Source organism: Salvelinus fontinalis, chromosome 30 (assembly GCF_029448725.1).
Source record: "Salvelinus fontinalis isolate EN_2023a chromosome 30, ASM2944872v1, whole genome shotgun sequence".
In the NCBI taxonomy this organism is placed as follows: domain Eukaryota; kingdom Metazoa; phylum Chordata; class Actinopteri; order Salmoniformes; family Salmonidae; genus Salvelinus; species Salvelinus fontinalis.
Window position 1 is genome coordinate 32,348,697 of NC_074694.1, and position 20,043 is coordinate 32,368,739.

The following is a 20,043-nucleotide window of genomic DNA, read 5'->3' on the forward strand; positions in this document are numbered from 1 at the left end:
CATACACATGGTGAGCAGATGTTATTGCGAGTGTAGCGAAATGCTTGTGCTTCTTGTTTCGGCAGTGCAATAATATTTAACAAGTGTAAGAACATTTTGAAAATAAGGGGCGTGGATAGGCTCAGATGAACAACCTATTTTAGGCCTCAACGTTATTATGTAACTTGACTCTACACTGAACATCTCTGAAGGGAAGGTGACGTGGCAAATTAGTCAACTGCAGGGATCTACAGTTCAGAACCATCCTATTTGGACTACGAAGAAAAATGAGGTTGGAACTTTGGATATGGAACCAGAGTGCTTGACAGGAGTTGCCCCGCCTTGCACAAAACAATATCCCATTAGCAAGGAAGCTATGGATGCGCATCCTGTGTTGGAGGCTACTAACATCATCATACAACGTGGCACACCATGTGATCCAGCTACTCTGATGTATCCTACAGATACCACATTACTTGAACACGACTGTTGTGACTTGGTTTTGGATCAGCTCTCTGATGGGTTTACTAAGTGGCATCCGTTGGAAAACCCTGAGTTTATCTTATACACAGACGGTTCAAGCATTGTGGAGGAGGGTGTGAGGAAGGCAGGATGGGCAGTTCCTACAATGGACAATGTGATAGTGACAGGCACGTTACCTGGAGGAACATCAGCACAGGTGACAGAATTGGTGGAAAAACAGCTAATATCTACACAGACTCAAGGTATGTTTTTGGTGTTACCCATGAGTTTGGATAAATATGGAAAAACAGAGGATTCATGACATTACTGAGTGCTCCTGTGAAGAATGGACCAGAGGTGATGGCTCTACTGAATTGTCTCCAGTTACCTGGACAAGTTGCAATTTTGAAAATGAAAGCACATGGAAAAATCTTTACAGACAAGAGTAAAGGTAATGAGTTGGCTGACAAAGCTGCCAGGGCGGCTGCCAAGAGAACACCTCGGTCACCTAAACTGATTAGGAAATACACCTTGGATACATTGCAACACATTAGAGATATGCAAAGCAGTGCACCAAAAGATGAAGTGTGGGAATGGATGGCTGCAGGGTGCAAACTCAATCAAGAAGGTGTGTGGAAACACAATCTGAGATGTGTCGTGCCAAATGCACTCCTACCCTACTTGATGACACAGCTCCACCCTTTGGGACACATTGTTGTGGACAAGATAGTTTATCGTTGTGTGGGAAAACGCACAAGGTAGAACGCACAAATCGAGTTTTGAAAGAGACTTTCAAAGATGCATCAAGGAATGGCATGGCCGGATGCATTGCCTACGGTATTATGTCGTTTACGGTAAACACATAACAAACCCACAGGGTTGAGTCCGTTTGAGGTCGTCACAGGTCAACCCATGTCACTACCAGGCACGTTAGATTTGAGAAAAGCAGACGTTCACTTTGAGTGGCACAATGCTTAACTATTGCATACAACGCTCTAATGCAGTAGGGGAAGCAGACAGACAAGCAAAAGAGGCGTAGGGAATAACTCCCAAGGGGGGACATGATGTAGAACCAGGACAGTGGGGGTAAAAAAATATGTAACAGACACATTAGGGCCAAAATGGGAAGGTCCTTATCAGGTTTTGCTCATAACGAGGTCAGCAGTGAAAGTCCAGGGAAAATCACAATGGATACATGTCACTCTTTGCAAGGTTGTCCATTTTGATGACAAAGTGGAGCCTGGAGAATAAAGAACTGATTGGCCCCCAATTACTAATCTCGGGTGAAGAAGCATAGTAAGATGATCAGAACCTGATAAGCTTCTATGTTGTATACCGCAGTCATCATATTAGGGATATCTAGGTGAAATGTCCAACGTTTTCCTGAAAATCAGGACATGCTTACTGAGAGAAATCTATGTGAAATATCAATCTCTCTTGAAACCAGGACAAAGTTACTTTCACTTTTTTGTTTCCTTCATTACAGGTTATGAGAATCTACCGTCTGAAGCTGCAGCAATATCCCTTGACCCAGGGGCAGTACCTGAAATGATACAAGATCACCGGTGAAGTGTACATTAGAGAAGTTCAGTGGAACGGAAAGATAATTCCTCACTACCGGCAGACTGCCTGAACATAATATCTAATAGTTATCTATGTGGGACTGATACCAGTGTGGAAAAGCTGGTCACTTTTAAAGGACTTGGTGAATGATTACCTTGCCAATAGGATGATTGAATATTATTGTCTTGTAGACAATTACTTTTTTGTGTGGGTTTCCTCCTAATACAGGATGTGGTAGGAATCGTAAGGGACATCATCATTACACTTGTTAATACTCCTTTTATAGAACTTTGGTTGAAATCTATTTCTTAATGTAACAGCAAGTAAAAAATGCCCTTTGTGCTTTGTAGAAATGCAAGGTTGTCACGTTCTGACCCTAGTTGTTGTGTTAATCCTTTGTTTTGTTGGTCAGGACGTGAGCTGGGTGGGCATTTCTATGTGCTGTGTTTCTATGTTGGGTTTAATGTGCCTGATATGGTTCTCAATTAGAGGCAGGTGTTTGACGTTCCTCTGATTGAGAACCATATTTAAGGTAGGCTGTTCTCACTGTTTGTTTGTGGGTGATTGTCGCTGTGTCTGTGTTTATTGCACCACGCGGTACTGTTTCGTCTCGTTCGTTCTTTCCTGTTCATGCGTGCTTCGTTATATGTAGTTTGCATGTTCAGGTCAGTCTACATTGTTTGTTTGTTATTTTGTAAATATTCAAGTATAGTTCGTGTCAGTGTTCGTCGTGTCTAATAAATTCATTATGTCTACATACCTCGCTGCACATTGGTCATCTGATCCCTCTCTCCTCTCCTCATCTGAGGAGGAGGACGACGTAGAATGCCGTTACAAAGGTGTTTAATGGAAATGTTTTTATGCTTACTGCTAATGTTTTTTTACTGTCTATTTAAAAAAAATGTTTTCTAAAAATACATTTTAAGTATATTTCTTTTTAAAATGATCTACGGGGGAGTGTAATAATATTTCGAAGATAAATACACAACGCAGAGGACAAGAGGTCAATAGAGTACTAATGATAAATGGAAATAGTGTTTTTTTCTGTAATATCAATGGGTCAGAGACATGGGAGGAATTACATTCCCGGGACTCATAGCTACATGGCAAGTTCTCATTGGTCCAAATTGTTTATACATTGAACCTGAAATAGGATACTTGTTATTTGGCCATTGGTCCAGTTTTATTGCAAGGAATTCTAATTGGTCAACCACAGGCTAATGCTGGGTTAGAAAACTACATTCTTATTAAAGTGGGCCAATGATTTCAAGTCTGTATGTAGGCAGCAGCATCTGTGTTAGTGATGGCTGTTTAACAGTCTGATGGCCTTGAGATAGAAGCTGTTTTTCAGTCTTTCGGTCCCAGATTTGATGCACCTGTACTGACCTTGCCTTCTGGATGGTAGCAGGGTGAACAGCCAGTGGCTTGGGTGGTTGTTGTCCTTGATGATCTTGTTGGCCTTCCTGTGACATTGGGTGCTGTATGTGTCCTGGAGAGCAGGTAGTATGCCCATGGTGAAGCGTTGTACAGACCTCACTACCCTCTGGAGAGCCTTGCGGTTGTGGGCGGTGCAGTTTCCGTACCAGGCGGTGATACAGCCCAACAGGATGCTCTCGATTGTGCATCTGTAAAAGTTTGTGAAGGTTTTAGGCGACAAGCCAAATTTCTTCAGCCTCCTGAGGTTGAAGAGGCGCTGTTCCACCTTCTTCACCACGCTGTCTGTGTGGGTGGACCATTTCAGTTTGTCCATGAAGTGTACACCGAGGAACTAGAATCTTTCCACCTTCTCCACTGCGGTCCCGTTGATGTGGATAGGGGGGTGCTCCCTCTGCTGTTTCCTGAAGTCCACGATCATCTTCTTTGTTTTGTTGACGTTGAGTGAGAGATTGCTTTCCTGACAACACACGCCGAGTGTCCTCACCTCCTCCCTGTAGGACGTTTTGTCACATTGTTGGTAATCAAGACCACTACTGTTGTGTCGTCTGTAAACTTGATGATTGAGTTGGAGGCGTGCGTGGCCACACAGTCATGGGGGAAAAGGGAGTACAGGAGGGGGCTGAGCACGCATCCTTGTGGGCCCAAGTATTGAGGATCAGCGAAGTGAAGATGTTGTTTCCTATCTTCACCACCTGGAGGAAGCCCGTCAGAAAGTCCCAATTGCACAGGGCGGGGTTGAGAGCCAGGGCCTCAAGCTTAATGATGAGCTTGGTGGGTATTATGGGGTTGAATGCTGAGCTGAGCTGTTTCCTTGAAACAAAGTATGTCACTGGAAAGCAACCCTTGCCCTAATTTCATCTACCTTGTTATCTAGAGACTGGACATTGGAGAGTAATATACTCGGAAGAGGTGGGTGCACGCCTCCGAAGTCTGACCAGGAGGCCGCTCCGTCAACCACTTCTGCGGCGACGTTGTTTTAGGTTGACCTCTGGAATGAGATCCAATGGCCTGGGTGGTGGTGCGAACAAAGGATGCGCTTCCCGTGTGGCTCAGTTGGTAGAGCATGGCGCTTGCAACGCCAGGGTTGTGGGTTCAATTCCCACGGGGGGACCAGGATGAATATGTATGAACTTTCCAATTTGTAAGTCGCTCTGGATAAGAGCGTCTGCTAAATGACTTAAATGTAAATGTAAATGCTTCGGGAAAGTCGTATTCCTGGTCGTCATGTTGATGTCAGTCTGATATCCAATAGTTCTTCCCAGCTGTATGTAATAACACTTAAGATTTTCTGGGCTAACAATGTAAGACACAATACATAAAAAAACGAAATACTGCATAGTTTCCTAAGGACTAGAAGCGAGGTGACCGTCTCTGTCGGCGCCATCTTGCTTTTATTAGCTTCATTACAGAAGGTGCATGTTCAATAATTGGCTAGAGCCTTTTGACTGTAAGACGATAGGCTTGCTATTGTTGTATGTTTTCATTAAGCTCTTATTGAAAAATTTCAATTTCTTGAATGCATGCGTAGTATTTTCTGTTGGTCGCATCATTTTACTGTTTGACAGTTAGTTGGCAGCAAAATGTACCGAAATATGTATCCTTATAATTGCTATGCATACAGACACACAAACAATCACACAATATGCTACAGCTCACTTCACAGCTTCCCTGGGGGGCTAAAGCTCACTTCACAGCTTCCCTGGGGGGCTAAAGCTCACGTCACAGCTTCCCTGGGGGGCTAAAGCTCACGTCACAGCTTCCCTGGGGGGCTAAAGCTCACGTCACAGCTTCCCTGGGGGGCTAAAGCTCACTTCACAACTTCCCTGGGGGGCTAAAGCTCACTTCACAGCTTCCCTGGGGGGGATAAAGCTCACTTCACAGCTTCCCCAGGAAACTAAGTTATTGTAGCCTCCCGCGGAAGAAGAGGTTCGCTTCAGCTCTCGCTGTAAAATATTACACGCTTTGTGGCAGTGTTTCGCATTGCTATACATACCCCTCACATGATGTGACATCCCCTAACAGAGTTTATTAATCTAGGCTAATTCTGCTGACTACGACTTTTTTGGCAGGAAAACGATTATGGTAGAGACAGGGGTTAAAAGATGTGGCTGCCACACAAACACACGCATGCACACACCTGGTAGGCGCTGATGTAGGCCACAGCCAGCTGGGCCTGGTCATAAAGCATCTTCTCAAAGTGGGGAACATGCCAGGATGAGTCAGTAGAGTAACGATGGAACCCCTGCGAGAGAGGAAGATAGGCAAAGAGAGAGAAAGAAGAAAGAAATAAACGAATGAGAAATACAACATAAACGTTCTACTCTTGTTAATGCCAACTGTGTTGTGGTGTGCTGTGTGTAGTGGAGTAGCATGTCCTAGGAACGATGGCAAAGTCGCATTAGTGTGAATGAGAGTGTTTACCTGTGCCACGTGGTCGTGGATGCCCCCCAGGGCCATCATGCGGAGTGTGTGTAGGGTCATCTGGAGCGCCTCGGACCCCTCAGTGGACGAACGGTTCACAGACCAGAACGACATAAGGAACATCAGATTCACTACAGAAAGAGAGAGGCAGAAAGAAAGGGGGAAAGAGAGAGAAACAGACCGTGAGATAGAAAGAGGAGAGAGAGCAACGGTCAGACAGACAGAGACGCAAAGACAAAAAGAAAGAACTGGAGAACTCCTGTGTGCATATGTACCTGGTGAGGGGAACTTGGGTGCATCCCTGAATCCTCCATATTCCTCCTCATAGGAGTGTGCGAGCTGTACGAAGCAGCGATTGGCTACGTCATGGGCTGGGGGTGGGGTTTCCCCGGGGTTAGCTGCGATAGAGGTTCCCTTCTTCAGAGCTTCTATAACTCTCTCACCACTTGACTCCAACGCTTCACGGTTATCCTGCCACTGAGAGAGAGCGGAACACACACACACGGTTGCTACAGCACTAATATCTTTGCCACTCACACACCCCACAAGCCACTTGGCATATCCATGTAGGCTACTGTATACACACATATGAACTTTGTAAAGTGCTGTATTTGTAGAGTTCAAATACAGCTTGGACATTGTTATTACCTGCTCCATAATTCTGGTCAAGACAGTTTTGAGTCCAGGTCTCCGGCCACTGTCCTTTGGGGGGAAGTAGGTGCCCCCAATGAAAGGTCGTAGGTCAGGGGTCAGCCACACACTCATCGGCCAACCACCACCTCCGCTGGTTGCCTAGAGACCAGGGACAGCAACACAGATTAACAAACACAGCAGATATGGGAACTTGATTACTACATGTTTACACACACAGCCACACACACCTGCACGAAGGTCATGTAGACTTTGTCCACATCAGGTCTCTCTTCGCGGTCAACTTTAATACAGACAAAGTTGTCACTGAGGGTCTTTCCAATCTCCTCGTCCTCGAAGGACTCTCTCTCCATCACATGGCACCAGTGACACGTGGAGTAGCCCACTGACAGGAAGATAGGCTTGTCTTCACTCCTGGCTTTGTCAAACGCCTCTTGTCCCCATGGATACCTGGGAGGTGGGATAGATTCATGTATTTAACTGGCACTATCTTATATTAGTTTACACATACTGACCAAAAATATTAAAACGCAACATGCAACAATTTCAAAGACTTTGGTGAATTACAGTTCATCAGGAAATCAGTCAACTGAAATAAATTCATCAGGCCCTAATCTATGGATTTCACATGACTGGGCAGGGGTGCAGCCATTGGTGAGCCTGGAAGGGCACAGGGCCACCCACTTGGCAGCCAGGCCCACCCACTGGGGAGCCAGGTCCAGCCAATCAGAATGTTCTCCTCCCACAAAATGGCTTTATTACAGACACAAATACTACTCAGCACCACCCCCAACCCTCAGTGGATCCCACAGGTGAAGAAGCCGGATGTGAAGGTCCTGGGCTGGCGTGGTTACATGTGGTCACATGTGGTCTGCGGTTGTGAGGTCAGTTGGACGTACTGCCAAATTCTCTAAAATGACGTTGGAGACAGTTTATGGTAGAGAAATGAACATAAAATTATCTGGCAACAGCTCTGGTGGACATTCCTGCAGTCAGCCTGCCAATTGTACGCTCCCTCAAAACTTGAGACATCTGTGGCATTGTGTTGTGACAAAAGTGCACATTTTAAAGTGGCCTTTTATTGTCCCCAGCACAAGGGGCAAATGTTTAATGATCTGTCTAATCAGCTTCTTGATATGCCACACCTGTCAAGTGGATGAATTATCTTGGAAAAGGAGAACTGCTCACTAACAGGGATATAAAAGTGAGCACACATTTTGGGAGAAATAAGCTTTTTGTGTGTATGGGAGAAAAAAAATCATAGTTCAGCTCATGAAACATGGGACCAACGCTTTACATGTTGTGTTTATATTTCTGTTCAGCGTAGTTCATTAGGTTTAGATTAGGCCTACTGGTGAAGGAGAATAATAAGTGGACTAACCCTCCAGTCCACGGATTGTGTGTGTGTGTATGTGTGTGTCTAACCCACCAGTCCACCGGGTTGTGTGCGTGTTGCAGCAGGTAAGGGGACCTCTCCTGTCCCAGGCGGTTGGGGGGTCTCTGGGGGGTGGACGGGGGGCTGCCCTGCCCCTCACTCCCAGACGCCATACTCAGACCGGCTCTGCTTGTCATACTGGTGGTTCAAGTGAAACACAGAGGTAGCACTTTGATCATCGTTGGTAAACTGTTTGTAAACTACAACAAAATGACTGACTGAAAATAACATTATGTGGAGTGTGCTATCAATGTCATCAAACCTGTTCATGTTAGCTAAGTCACATGTTGTTTTGTTTATAGAAAGGTTATTGCTGGATAAACTGCGTGCATACTTGGCATGTATGGTATGAGTGCTGCATGATATCAATGTTGGCTAGACAGTAGCAGCTTACTATAATCGTTAGCTACTGTAGCTAGTTAGTTAGCTACAGTAGCTACTTCCTCCATGCACGAGCCCTATCAAGTGACAGCTGTCAAAACCAGACAATGCTGGCTGTCAAGCATGCTAAAAACACTAGCCTTTTAGCTAGCATGGTTAGTTAGTTCTCCAAACTGCAGAACACACCGTAAAGCATCACCGTGTTATGTCGAGTGTTCACTGGCAACCGTGTCAACACTGTAAAGAGTATCATCAGGTTTATTTACAATTTGGTAAATAGCTAGCTGGCTAAACCAATGGACGAATGGCATCTAGCCTGCTAGCTAGCTAACAGCTCGTACAAGACCACTTGGCGACCCGCTAGCTCCCCAGGCAGGCGCGAGACAATGATGTAATCCACAGCTAATCAATCGTTGCATTATTGTAGCTAGCTGACGTTAGCTAGTTAGCGATTAATCAATTAATTTGACAAGTCAGTCGCAAGATGTCATGTTATGTGTCTTTTCATTAGCTACTTTACCTGAAGCAGTATTGGGACGTCCTGGGACTCAGCAGCGAGGGGGACTTGTCGCTGGCAGGGGGTGGTGTGAGCCCGCTGATGTCCCGACTCTGTTCTGGACTGTGCGGCTTGTTGTCACCTCCCAGGAGAACGATACTTAGCAGGCGAGCTGGGTCAACGCGGCTATTTTTTGACGACGACCGTGCCCATGCGAGTCTTAACATCTTAATCCAATGTGCCTTGTCAAAGGGCTGGCTGGCTAAGTGGAGGTTTGCCTACTTTGTTTAACACGGCAAGTGCAACTCTCCGACCAACCAACTATGACAGTTTTGTCACTGACTTTGGGAAGTGTTGCCAACTATTGTTATGATTGTGAGAATCGCTATTGGCTCCTTGTTTTGACGCTAGAAGTCGCTAGACTATGTTTGGCCGTTGCCGCGACGACGTCACAGCACCAATTTGCCTTGGTGCAGTACAGATGCGGTCCCCGACGTAGCGTTTTCGATCCCTCTCCCGCCGCACATCTCCTCCACTTGTGCGTCCTTGCCTGTGTGTGTGACTTCCGTTGCACAGACAGCTTCTCCCGCTCTCGTTTGCGTCAGAATTTGGTGCTTCATTCTATAGCTTCGCTCTATAGCTAAAGGACTCCTGATATCTCCAGGAGTGCTAAGTATACATTTTGTCTTCATTTGTCCTTGTCTAATACCATGGGAGGCTGGTGGGAGATGCTGTAGGAGGACGGGCTCATTGTAATGGCTGAAATTGAATAAATGGAACTTATCGAACATATGGAAACCACTTTTGACTCAGTTACATTAATTCCATTCCAGCCATTACAATGATCCTGTCTCCTATAGGTCCAGGCACCAGCCTCCGCTGTCTAGTACTGAATTATTTTCTAGCTAGGGCCATGTACTTTAGGTGATGCCTGTCTTCCCCGTAGCCTACTTGGCGTGTGAACTGCTGACTGCTCATAACTTGCAGTTGATTGTTTACACATCAACCAGGATTAGGGGCAAGGCAATTTGTGACCTTGTTTTGGTAATCAGTGGTTGTATTGGAAGGGGAGTGGTTTCACCTCTTCTGAGTGTACATAACCAGTTTCTCGGGCTCCATCTCTGTGTGCTTCGTTCTATAGATGGAGGACTCCTGATATCACTCCTGAAGTGATAAGTATAATTTGTCTTTATTTGTTGTTGTCTAGCACTATCTTTTTACAAGCTAGGGCTGTCATCTTCAGGTGCTGCCTCTCTTCCCAGTAGCCAACTTGGTGTGTGAACTGCTGACTGCTCATAACGTGCAGAATGATCAATAAGGATTTCTGAATGTACACTGAACAAAAATATAAATGCAACATGTAAAGCGTCGGTTTCATGAGCTGAAATAAAAGATCCCATAAATGTTCGATTTGTGCAAAAAGCTTATTTCACACCAGTTGTGTGCAGAAATTTGTTTACATTCCTGTTAGAAAACATTTATACTTTGCCTAGATAATCCATCCATGTGACAGGTGTGGCATATCAAGAAGCTGATTAAACTCCATGATCATTACACAGGTGCACCTTGAGCTGGGGACAATAAAAACCCACTCTAAAAAGTGCACTTTTGTCACACAACATAGTGCCACCAATGTCTCAAGTTTAGGGAGTGTGCAATTGGCATGCTGACTGCAGGAATGTACACCAGAGCTGTTGCCAGATAATTTAATGTTAATTTCTCTACCATAAGCCGCCTCCAACGTTGTTTTAGAGAATTTGGCAGTACGTCCTGCCGGCCTCACAGCCACAGACCACGTGTAACCATGCCAGCCTAGGACCTCCACATCCTGTTTATTCACCTGAGGGATCATTTGAGAGCAGCAACACGGACAGCTGATGAAACTGGATTTGCACAACTGAAGAATTTCTGCACAAACTGTCAGAAACCATCTCAGGGAGATTCATTTGTAGCATCAGTGTCCTCATGAGGATCTTGACCTGACTGCAGTTCGGTAACCAACTTCAGTGGGCAAATGCTCACCTTTGATGGCCACTGGCATCAAATAAGGGTGCTCCTCACGAATCCCAGTTTCAACTGTACTGGGCAGATGGAAGACGTGTGGGCGACGTGTCGTGTGGGCGAGCAGTTTGCTGATGTCAACATTGTAAACAGAGTGCCCCATGGTGGCGGTGGGGTTATGGTATGGGCAGGCAGACATACGCTAGAGACAACAAACACAATTGCGTTTTATCAATGGCAATTTGAATGCACAGAGATACAACTAAGACCGCCGCCGATCAAAGACGGTTCCGCTGAGTTATTCTGCGTAGTTGTTCGAGGAAGGCTCCACACCACTCTCACTTGCGTATCTTAGTTATTTTCTGCTCTTTTGTAGCTTTGGCAACTGTTTTCTATACCTGTTCGCTCCTCTTCCTGTAACCTTTATAGACGCTCCCGACCCTGGGCTGCAGCCCTTCTAATTTAGTGTACCTGTGCGCATAACCCATGTGGAATTCTGGGTCTCTTGCAACGTTTGGAACTGCCGATCTGTGGTCAAGAACGCAGAGTTCAGCCTATGCTGCCCTTCAGTCTCTTTACTTTTTGGCCCTGCTACTCCAGCTGATCTCTCTTCATCTGACTATGTTTTCTCTCATAGTCCAAGAGGAAATGGTTGTCGCGGGGATGGCACAGGGCTACTCATTTCTCCTAACTGTAGATTTATTATTTTCTCCCCCTCACCTGTCCATCATTTTCACTTGTCCACTCAAGCTTAACATTGTTGTCATCTATCGCTCACCAGATGCCCTTGGAGAGTTCCTCAATGAGCTTGACACCTTTAATAAGCTAATTTCCTGGCGATGGCTCATCGCTGTTCGTATTTGGCAACTTCAACCTCCTGTCTTCTGCCTTCGATTAATTTCTCTTTCCCCTCTGCCTCTTTTGACCTCACCCTTTCCCAATCCCCTCCAACTCAGAAGACAGGCAATACAACTACTAATACACTCCCTGCAACCCCCCCCCCCTCCAGGTCTCTGATCACTTTTGTTTCCTTTTGTCTCCCTTTCCTCCAACCCTAGCCACTCAGCCCTACCCATGTGGTAATGCGCCGTCACAATCTTCGCGCTCTCTCTCCCACTACTCTCTTCTATCCTATCATCTCTTCCTTCTGCTAAATCCTTCTCCCTCCTGTTAAATCCTTCTGTCTCCTGATTCTGCCTCTTTGACCGTACTCTCCTCCCTTTCCGCATCCTATGACTCGCACTGTCCCCTTTCCTCCCAGCCGGCTTGGCCCTCCTCTCCTGCTCCACGGCTGAGTGACTCATTACGAGCATACAGAACAGGGCTGTGGGCAGCTAAGTGAAAATGGGGGGAAAACGACATTTCCAGAGGACCTATCATTCTTTCCCTCCCTCTTGACCTTCTCTTTGTCTGTATCTGCTGCTAAAGCCACTTTCTATCAATCTAAATTTCAACAATAGGAAACTCTCTTTTCCAACTTCTCCTCCCTCCTTAATCCTCCACCGCCTCCCTTCTCCCTCTCTGTGGACGACTTCGTCATCCACTTTGAAAAGAAGATTGATGCCATTCACTCAGCCTATTGAGTCCACTGGTCCCACTCACACAGAATTACCCTACGCCTTGACCTTGCTCCCCCCCCCCCTCTCTCTCCAGATGAAATCCTGTGACAGTGATGTATGGCCGCCCAACAACCTGCTCGCTCGACCCCATCCCCTCCTCCTTTCTCCAGACCATCTCTGGAGACATTCTCCCATTCATCAACTCATCCCTGGCCACTGGCTGCATCCCCTCTGACTTCAAAATGGCCTGTCACCCCCCCCAAGCAACACTCGACTCATCTGACGTCAAAAACTATAGACCTGTATGCCTTTCCTTTCTTTCCAAGACACTTGAGCATGCTGTCTGATCAACTTTCTCGTTATCTCTCTCAGAACGATCTTCTTGACTCTAACCAATCAGGCTTCAAGACAGGTCACTCAACCGAGACTGCTCTTCTCTTTGTCACGGAGGCTCTCCGCACTGCCAAAGCTGACTCTCTCACCTCTGGTCTTATCCTCCTAGATCTATCCTCTGCCTTTGACACCGTGAACCATCAGATCCTCCTCTCCACCCTCAGGGATGAGAGTGTCACGCTCTGCACACTCTTGGATTGCATCTTACCTGGCAGGCTGCTCCAACCAGGTGATGTGGAGAGGATCTGTGTCTGCACTACATACTCTCACTACTGGTGTCCCCCAGGGCTTGGTCCTAGGCCCTCATCTTCTCTCTATACAGCAAGTCAATCGTCTCCATTATATCCTCACACGGTCTCTCCTACCATTGCTATGCGGATGACACTCAACTACTTTTCTCCTTTTCCCCCTTCTGACACCCAGGTGGCGACATGCATCTCTGCCCACCACCTCAAGCACAACCTCGACAAGACGGAGCTGCTCTTCCTCCCGGGGAAGGCTTCACCGCTCAAAGACGTCTCCATCACGATTGACAACGCCACAGTGTCGCCCTCCCAGAGTGCATAGAACCTTGGCGTGACCCTGGACAACACCCTGTCGTTCTCTGCAAACATCAAAGCAGTGACTTGCTCATGCAGGTTCATGCACAACATCCGTAGAGTATGACCCTACCTCACACAGAAAGCGGTGCAGGTCCTAATCCAGGCACTTGTCATCTCCCGTCTGGACTAGTGCAAATCTCTGATGGCTGGCCTCCCTGTTTGTGCCATCAAACCCCTGCAACTTATCCAGAACGCTGGAGCCTGCCTGGTTTTCAACCTTCCCAAGTTCTTTCATGACACCCCGTTCCTCCACACACTTCACTCGCTTCCAGTTGAAGCTTGCATCCACTACAAGACCATGGTGCTCGTCCATGGAGGAACTGCCCCTCCCTACCTTCAGCCCATGCTCAAACCCTTCACCCCAACCTGAGCAACCCCTACGTGAGGGCAGCTCCTTCTCAGCCCAGTCCAAGCACTTCTCTGTCCTGTTACCCCAATGGTGGAACCAGCTTCCCTCTGAAGCTAGGACGGCAGAGTCCTTGCCCATCTTCCGAAAACACCTGAAACCCTACCTCTTCAAAGAGTATCTTAAATACCCCCCCCCCCACAAAAAAATATATACAACACTTCTAGCTCTGACTTTGTTGATAGCTACTTTATTGAGGAAAAGTGTACTTACTATGCCTGTGATATGTGGTTGTCTCACCTGGCTATCTTAAGATGAATAACTAACTGTCTGTCGCTCTGGATAAGAGCGTCTGCTAAATGGCTAAAATGTAAACGTAGAAACTCTCGGTGGCAAAACACCCCAAAGGCAGCCTGAAAGTAGCTGAATTTGTTGCTAGCCTCTTTTTTTTACCAATAAAAGTCGCTGCAGGGTTCAGAGAAACTAGCTAAATATAGAGATAAAGTCGCTAAATTGGCAACACTGACTTTAGGGCCTTTGAGTAGTTACATGATTGGCCACATGGTGGCACTATAGGAAAGGAAATGGGTGCACATTATTTTTGGTTTGATCATGCAGTGCATGCTTTATTCATAATCAAAGTATGTATGAACCAAACAGAAGACCATCAAACTACTCATAATGCTACGCCTTAGTTTATAATTTTTGGTGAACTAATAATCAATTATACACATAAAGCCCTATGCCTCACTTCCAATCCCAAACTTGCTTTAGAATAGATATTGCACTTGAGAGACACAATGTTGTTCATATGGATTTACGGGATATCCATTGCTGATCAGTCTTCGATTTATCTAGCCAATGCTCACCATGTTCTGGGTTCTGTTGAAGATGGAATAGTACTGTCTGATACCACCCAGGATTCACAGGTTGGAGTTACCAGATGGAGATCAGTGTGTCAGCCATTGTAGGGGGACTGTATGGGTGGCAGAGAGAGAGAACTAGTCAAAACAATATTATAGTCATTTCAGGGCTATTTCAGCTCTACACACGCACACCTACAGGATGTAGATGGAGGCTGGGAGAGTGCAGGCTGTCTGTGGATGTGGAAGACCATTACTGGCTTGATAATGTTACAGTTCACCACATTCTGACAAGAGAGAGAGAGAGAGAGAAATAGAGGGAGGAGAGAGAGGAATTAAGTGAGAAGAGACCATGACTTAAACAGCTTTTGCTGTGTGAGGTTTTCTTATTTGATTTTATTAGGATCCCCATTAGCCGACACCAGTGGTGACAACTAGTCTTACTGGGGATCCCCATTAGCCAACACCAGTGGTGACAACTAGTCTTACTGGGGATCCCCATTAGCCCCATTAGTTTTACTGGGGTCTGACACAACGAAAAAGACATTAGACAAAATACTTTACAATTTAAATACATTGTATGTATGTACATGTATCTATCACATGCATGTCAGTGCATACACACAAAAGTAGGTCACAAGCCCTTTTTACATTGGCTGATGTAAAAAGGGCTTTATGAATAACATTCGATTGATTGAGAGGCATTGCGCCGCGAGGTATTGCTTTATTTATTTTCTGAAACCAGGTTTGCTGTTCACTTGCACTACGTGAGATGGGAGTTCCATTCAATCATGACTCTAAAAATACTTTACATTTCCTTGAATTTGTTCTCTACCTGGGTACTGTGAAAAGACCCCTGGTAGCAATTCTGATGGGGTAAGTGTGTGTCAGTGCTGTTGACTAATGCAAACAATTTGTAAATTCCAACACATTCATGTTTCTTATAAAAATAAGTGATGCAGTCAGTCTTTCCTCAACTCTTAGCCAAGAGAGACTGGCATGCATAGTATTGATATTAGCCCTCTGATTACAATGAAGAGCAAAATATGCTGCTCTGTTCTGGGCCAGCTGCAGCTTAACTAGGTCATTCTTTGCATCACTTGACCATATGACTGGACAATAATCAAGATAAGATAAAACTAGAGCATGCAGGACTTGCTTTGTGTGGTGTCCAAAAAAAAGCAGAGCATCTCTTTGTCACAGACAGACCTTTCCCCATCTTTACAACCATTGAATCAATATATTTTGCTCAACAACCACACCATTCATTACCAGAATCAAATCTGGTCTATAAATTAGGGAATGATTAGTACAAAATACAATGCTCTTAGATTTAGAGATGTTCAGGACCAGTCTATTACTGACCACCCATTCCAAAACAGACTGCAACTCTTAGTTTAGGGTTGCTGTGATTTCACTAGCTATGGTTGCTGACACGTATAGGGTTGAATCATCAGCATACATGGACGCACAGGCTTTGTTTAATGCCAGTGGTAGGTCTTTGATAAAAATAGAAAAGAGTAGATGGCCAAGTGAACTGCCCTCTGGTACACCACACTTTACATGTTTAACATTAGAGAAGCTTCCATTAAAGAAAACCCTCTGTGTTGTATTAGATACTGTAGCTCTGAATCCATGATATGGCAGAGGTTGAATGGTCAATAATATCATAGACTGCACTGAAATCATCCTCAGTAGCTTTCCATCTAAGTTGTTAACGCCAGGAGGTTGTCATTTATTGATCAATAACAAAACAAAAATCCAGCTCTCCACACTAACTTTCCAAAACTCAAACTTACAATGCTTTTCTTTCATTAGTCATTTTTTTATGCTTGAATATGATGGTATTTCCTGAAAGATGGAAATGAATTTGTCTTTCTACCCATAATTAGATTTAAAGTACTCAAGTTTTCTTCCATCATTCTTTATACCATTGACCGTGGCTTCATAATACAGTTTCTTCTTTTTGTTCAGTTTAGTCACACAATTTCTCAATTTGCAGTGTCTGTCAGTCAGATGTGCAGCCAGACTTAATAGCCACTCCTTTTGCCGCACCTCTTTCAACCATACAGTTTTTCAATTCCTCATCAATCCATGGAGCCTTAACAGTTCTAACAGTCAGTTTCTTAACAGCTGCATGTTTATCAAGAATTTAATAAATAATTTCATAAATAAATGCATCAAGTGCAGTGTCTGGATGCTCCTTATTAATCACAGCGGACAAACACATTTTTAACGTCATTCACATAAAAATATTTTGTATGATCTCTTATCCACTAATTTTGGAGCCTTGGGTTTCCTGGATATAACCACTATATTATGATCACTGCATCCTTTGGGTACGGATATATCTTTAGAACAAAGTTTTACAGTATTAGTAAAAATTTGATCAAAACATGTGGATGATCTAGTTCCTGTAGTGTTTGTAAACACCCTGGTAGGATGATTAATAACCTGAACCATATTACAGGCACTGGTTACAGTGAGATGCTTCCTCTTGAGCGGACAGCTTGATGAAAGACAGTCAATATTCCGGTCCCCAAGAAAGTAGACCTCTCAATTTCCATCACATACACTATCAAGCATTTCACACACATGATCTAGATACTGTGTGAGTTGTATTCTAGTTCTTAGTGAGTCATGTTACTAGTAGAATAGTAGTGGAACAAGTAATTTACATAAGACCATGCCTGGTTCTTTGTGACACACCACCAACAATGTTATATGACTTACATCTCTGTCGCAGTTAAGTGTGAACCCCTATTAAGTCCACCCAAACACAGGACTGATTCAGGACTGAATGTTCTCCTGCACACAACCCCAACAGATGACCAGGACAGGTAAGTATGCTCAAGTTTAGTTTTATTTTCAATTCATGGGTTAACATGGATTGGACCCCGTTTCCCGACCTCCCACAGCGGACTGTACAATTTCCCGAATTGTGTCGACACATTAGAGCCTCCCCTCAGGTAGGTTACCCTCCCCCTTACTCCCTCAGGTAAATATCGGGCATCGAAAGGGGCACACTGCAAAACTCTGCATTATTCTGGTATAGCACTGCAACAACATGGTGAAAGGCACTACCAATCTCACTCCACTGCACACTGAAATATTCTGATATTGTCACGACTTCCACCGAAGGTGGCTCCTCTCCCTGTTCGGACGGACGGCGCTCGGCGGTCGTCGTCGCCGGTCTACTAGCTGCCACCGATCCTTTTTCCTTTTCTTTTGGTTATGTCTGTTTTGTGTTTCAGCTGGTTTCATTTTGGTTAATTAGGGGGGGTATTTATCTCGACATTTCCTTTGGGGTTTTGTGCGGGATTGTTTTCGTTTGACTGTCAGTGAGTTTGGGTTGCGTTTTCGTTAGTTCATGTTTAACAGGTGGTTTTTCCCTGGACTGTGTCTGAGTGGGGTTTCGTGGCTACTGCTGTAGTTCGGTGTCCTGTTATTTCTGAGCTGGTTAATAAAACGCCCTTTTCTTCGGAACTTGTTTCTCCTGCGCCTGACTCCACACCCACATCTCCTTGGGGAGATCTGACAGATATGTCACTGCAACAAGACAGTTATTCTAAGGGAACTCTCACTCTGGTGCTGCAAACAATATGGGACCCACACTTGGCCTTGCTCTACTCTGCCAACTCCTTTAAAGGATTCTACCACTATGGGACAAAATAGGGAGGGGAAAAGACAGACAAGACAATATACAGAGAGGGTGGGCATATGTTCTCGATTTCTAGGGCCCGACCAGAACCATATCCCCTCAAAAATAAAATAATTAACATCTGTCCAGTGATATCCAGATTCGCACAGCTCCCTGTCCTCAGCTCCACAGCTCCCTGTCCTCAGCTCCACAGCCCCAGTTCGGTAAGACTTCTCGTTGTCCTCCCAACAGGGTGCCTTGATCACCGGCACCCTGTGGGGAGGACGTCTGGTTAGGCAAGCAGGTCAGTTCCAGAAAGTGTCTGGTAAAAGTTCCAAGACCTTCTGGTCACACCGTTGCTATAAACTACATGGGAGCATAGGCTATACCAGGTCTAAGTCAGTCTCTGATTTTGAAGGGATTAATTAAAAAGCGCAGTGGAACTGGCTTCGAGGTCCAGAGTTGAGTTTGAGGGGGCTATACTATACAACAGTGTGAGAGTATTCAACATTTTCACTTCCTTCTAAACTGTTATGTGATGGAAATATAGGAGAATAGTAGGAATAACGTACTGGATGATGCACTTGGAGTGCCACCATTGCACACAGAGTGATAGCCCACATTATGCAAGCCTACCAGACAAGCTAAATACCTTCTATGCTCGCTTCGAGGCAAGCAACACTGAGCCATGATGAGAGCACCAGCTGTTCCAGATGACTGGGTGATCTCACCTTCCGTAGCCGATGTGAGTAAGACCTTTAAACAGGTTAACATTTGTAAGGCCGCAGGGACAGATTAAATACCAGGATGCATACTCACAGCATGTGCTGGCAAGTGTCTTCCCTGACATTTAACGGGTCTGTAATATAAACTTGTTTCAGCAGACCACCATAGTCCCCGTGCCCAAGAACGCCTAGGTAACCTGCCTAAATGACTATCGCCCTGTAGCACTCACATCTATAGCCATGAAATGCTTTGAAAGGCTGGCCATGGCTCACATCAACACCATCATCCCAGACACCCTGAACCCACTCCAATTCGCACACCACCCCAACAGATCAACAATCTCTATTGCACTCCACACTGCCCTCACCCACCTGGACAAAAGGGATGAAGAATGCTGTTCATTGACTACAGCTCAGCATGCAACACTATAGTCTCCTCCAAGCTCATCACCAATCTCAGGACCCTGGGACTGAACACCTCCCTCAACAATTGAATCCTGGACTTCCTGACAGGCCGCCCCCAGGCGGTGAAGGTAGGCAACAACACAACGCCATGCTGACCATCAACACTGGGGGTGTATGCTTAGTCCCCTCCTGTACTCCCTGTTCACCAATGACTGCATGGCCTCGCACGACTCCAACACCCTCATCAAGTTTGCTGGTGACACGACGGTGGTAGGACTGATCACCGATGACGATGAAGCAGCCTATAGGAGGTCAGAGACCTGGCAGTGTGGTGCTAGGACAACAACCTCTCCCTCAACGTCAGCAAGACAAATGAGTTGATTGTGAATTACAGGAGATGGAGGGACAAGCACCCACCTTTCCACATCGAAGGGGCTGTACTTATTACTCTGTAAGCTAGCTTGCAACTATTTCAAAGGTTTTAGTGAGTTACAGTTCATATATGGAAATTAGTCAATTGAAATAAATAAATTAGGCCCTAATCTATGGATTTCACATAACTGGGCAGAGACGCAGCCATTGCTGTGCCTGGGAGGGCATAGGCCCACCCAAGGCCCACCCACATAGGCCCACCCAAGGCCCACCCACATAGGCCCACCCACTTCCAGCCAATCGGAATGGGTT

The 20,043-nt window shown here is 45.5% G+C and overlaps 1 protein-coding gene across 1 annotated transcript in view; it reads right to left on the bottom strand.

The window, feature by feature from the left end:
* spata20 (spermatogenesis associated 20) overlaps positions 1–9,393 on the bottom strand; it is a 62,466-nt gene extending 53,073 nt beyond the window's left edge. Inside the window, exons 1-7 of the mRNA XM_055890509.1 lie at positions 8,850–9,393; positions 7,943–8,086; positions 6,744–6,963; positions 6,511–6,654; positions 6,138–6,339; positions 5,863–5,993; positions 5,579–5,683 (exon numbers count right to left, since the gene is read on the bottom strand). Of these exons, the coding sequence (XP_055746484.1) occupies positions 5,579–5,683; positions 5,863–5,993; positions 6,138–6,339; positions 6,511–6,654; positions 6,744–6,963; positions 7,943–8,086; positions 8,850–9,052 (1,149 nt within the window). The 5' untranslated portion in view covers positions 9,053–9,393. The remainder of the gene's footprint in view (positions 1–5,578; positions 5,684–5,862; positions 5,994–6,137; positions 6,340–6,510; positions 6,655–6,743; positions 6,964–7,942; positions 8,087–8,849) is intronic.
* Between the last annotated feature and the right edge of the window lie 10,650 nt (positions 9,394–20,043).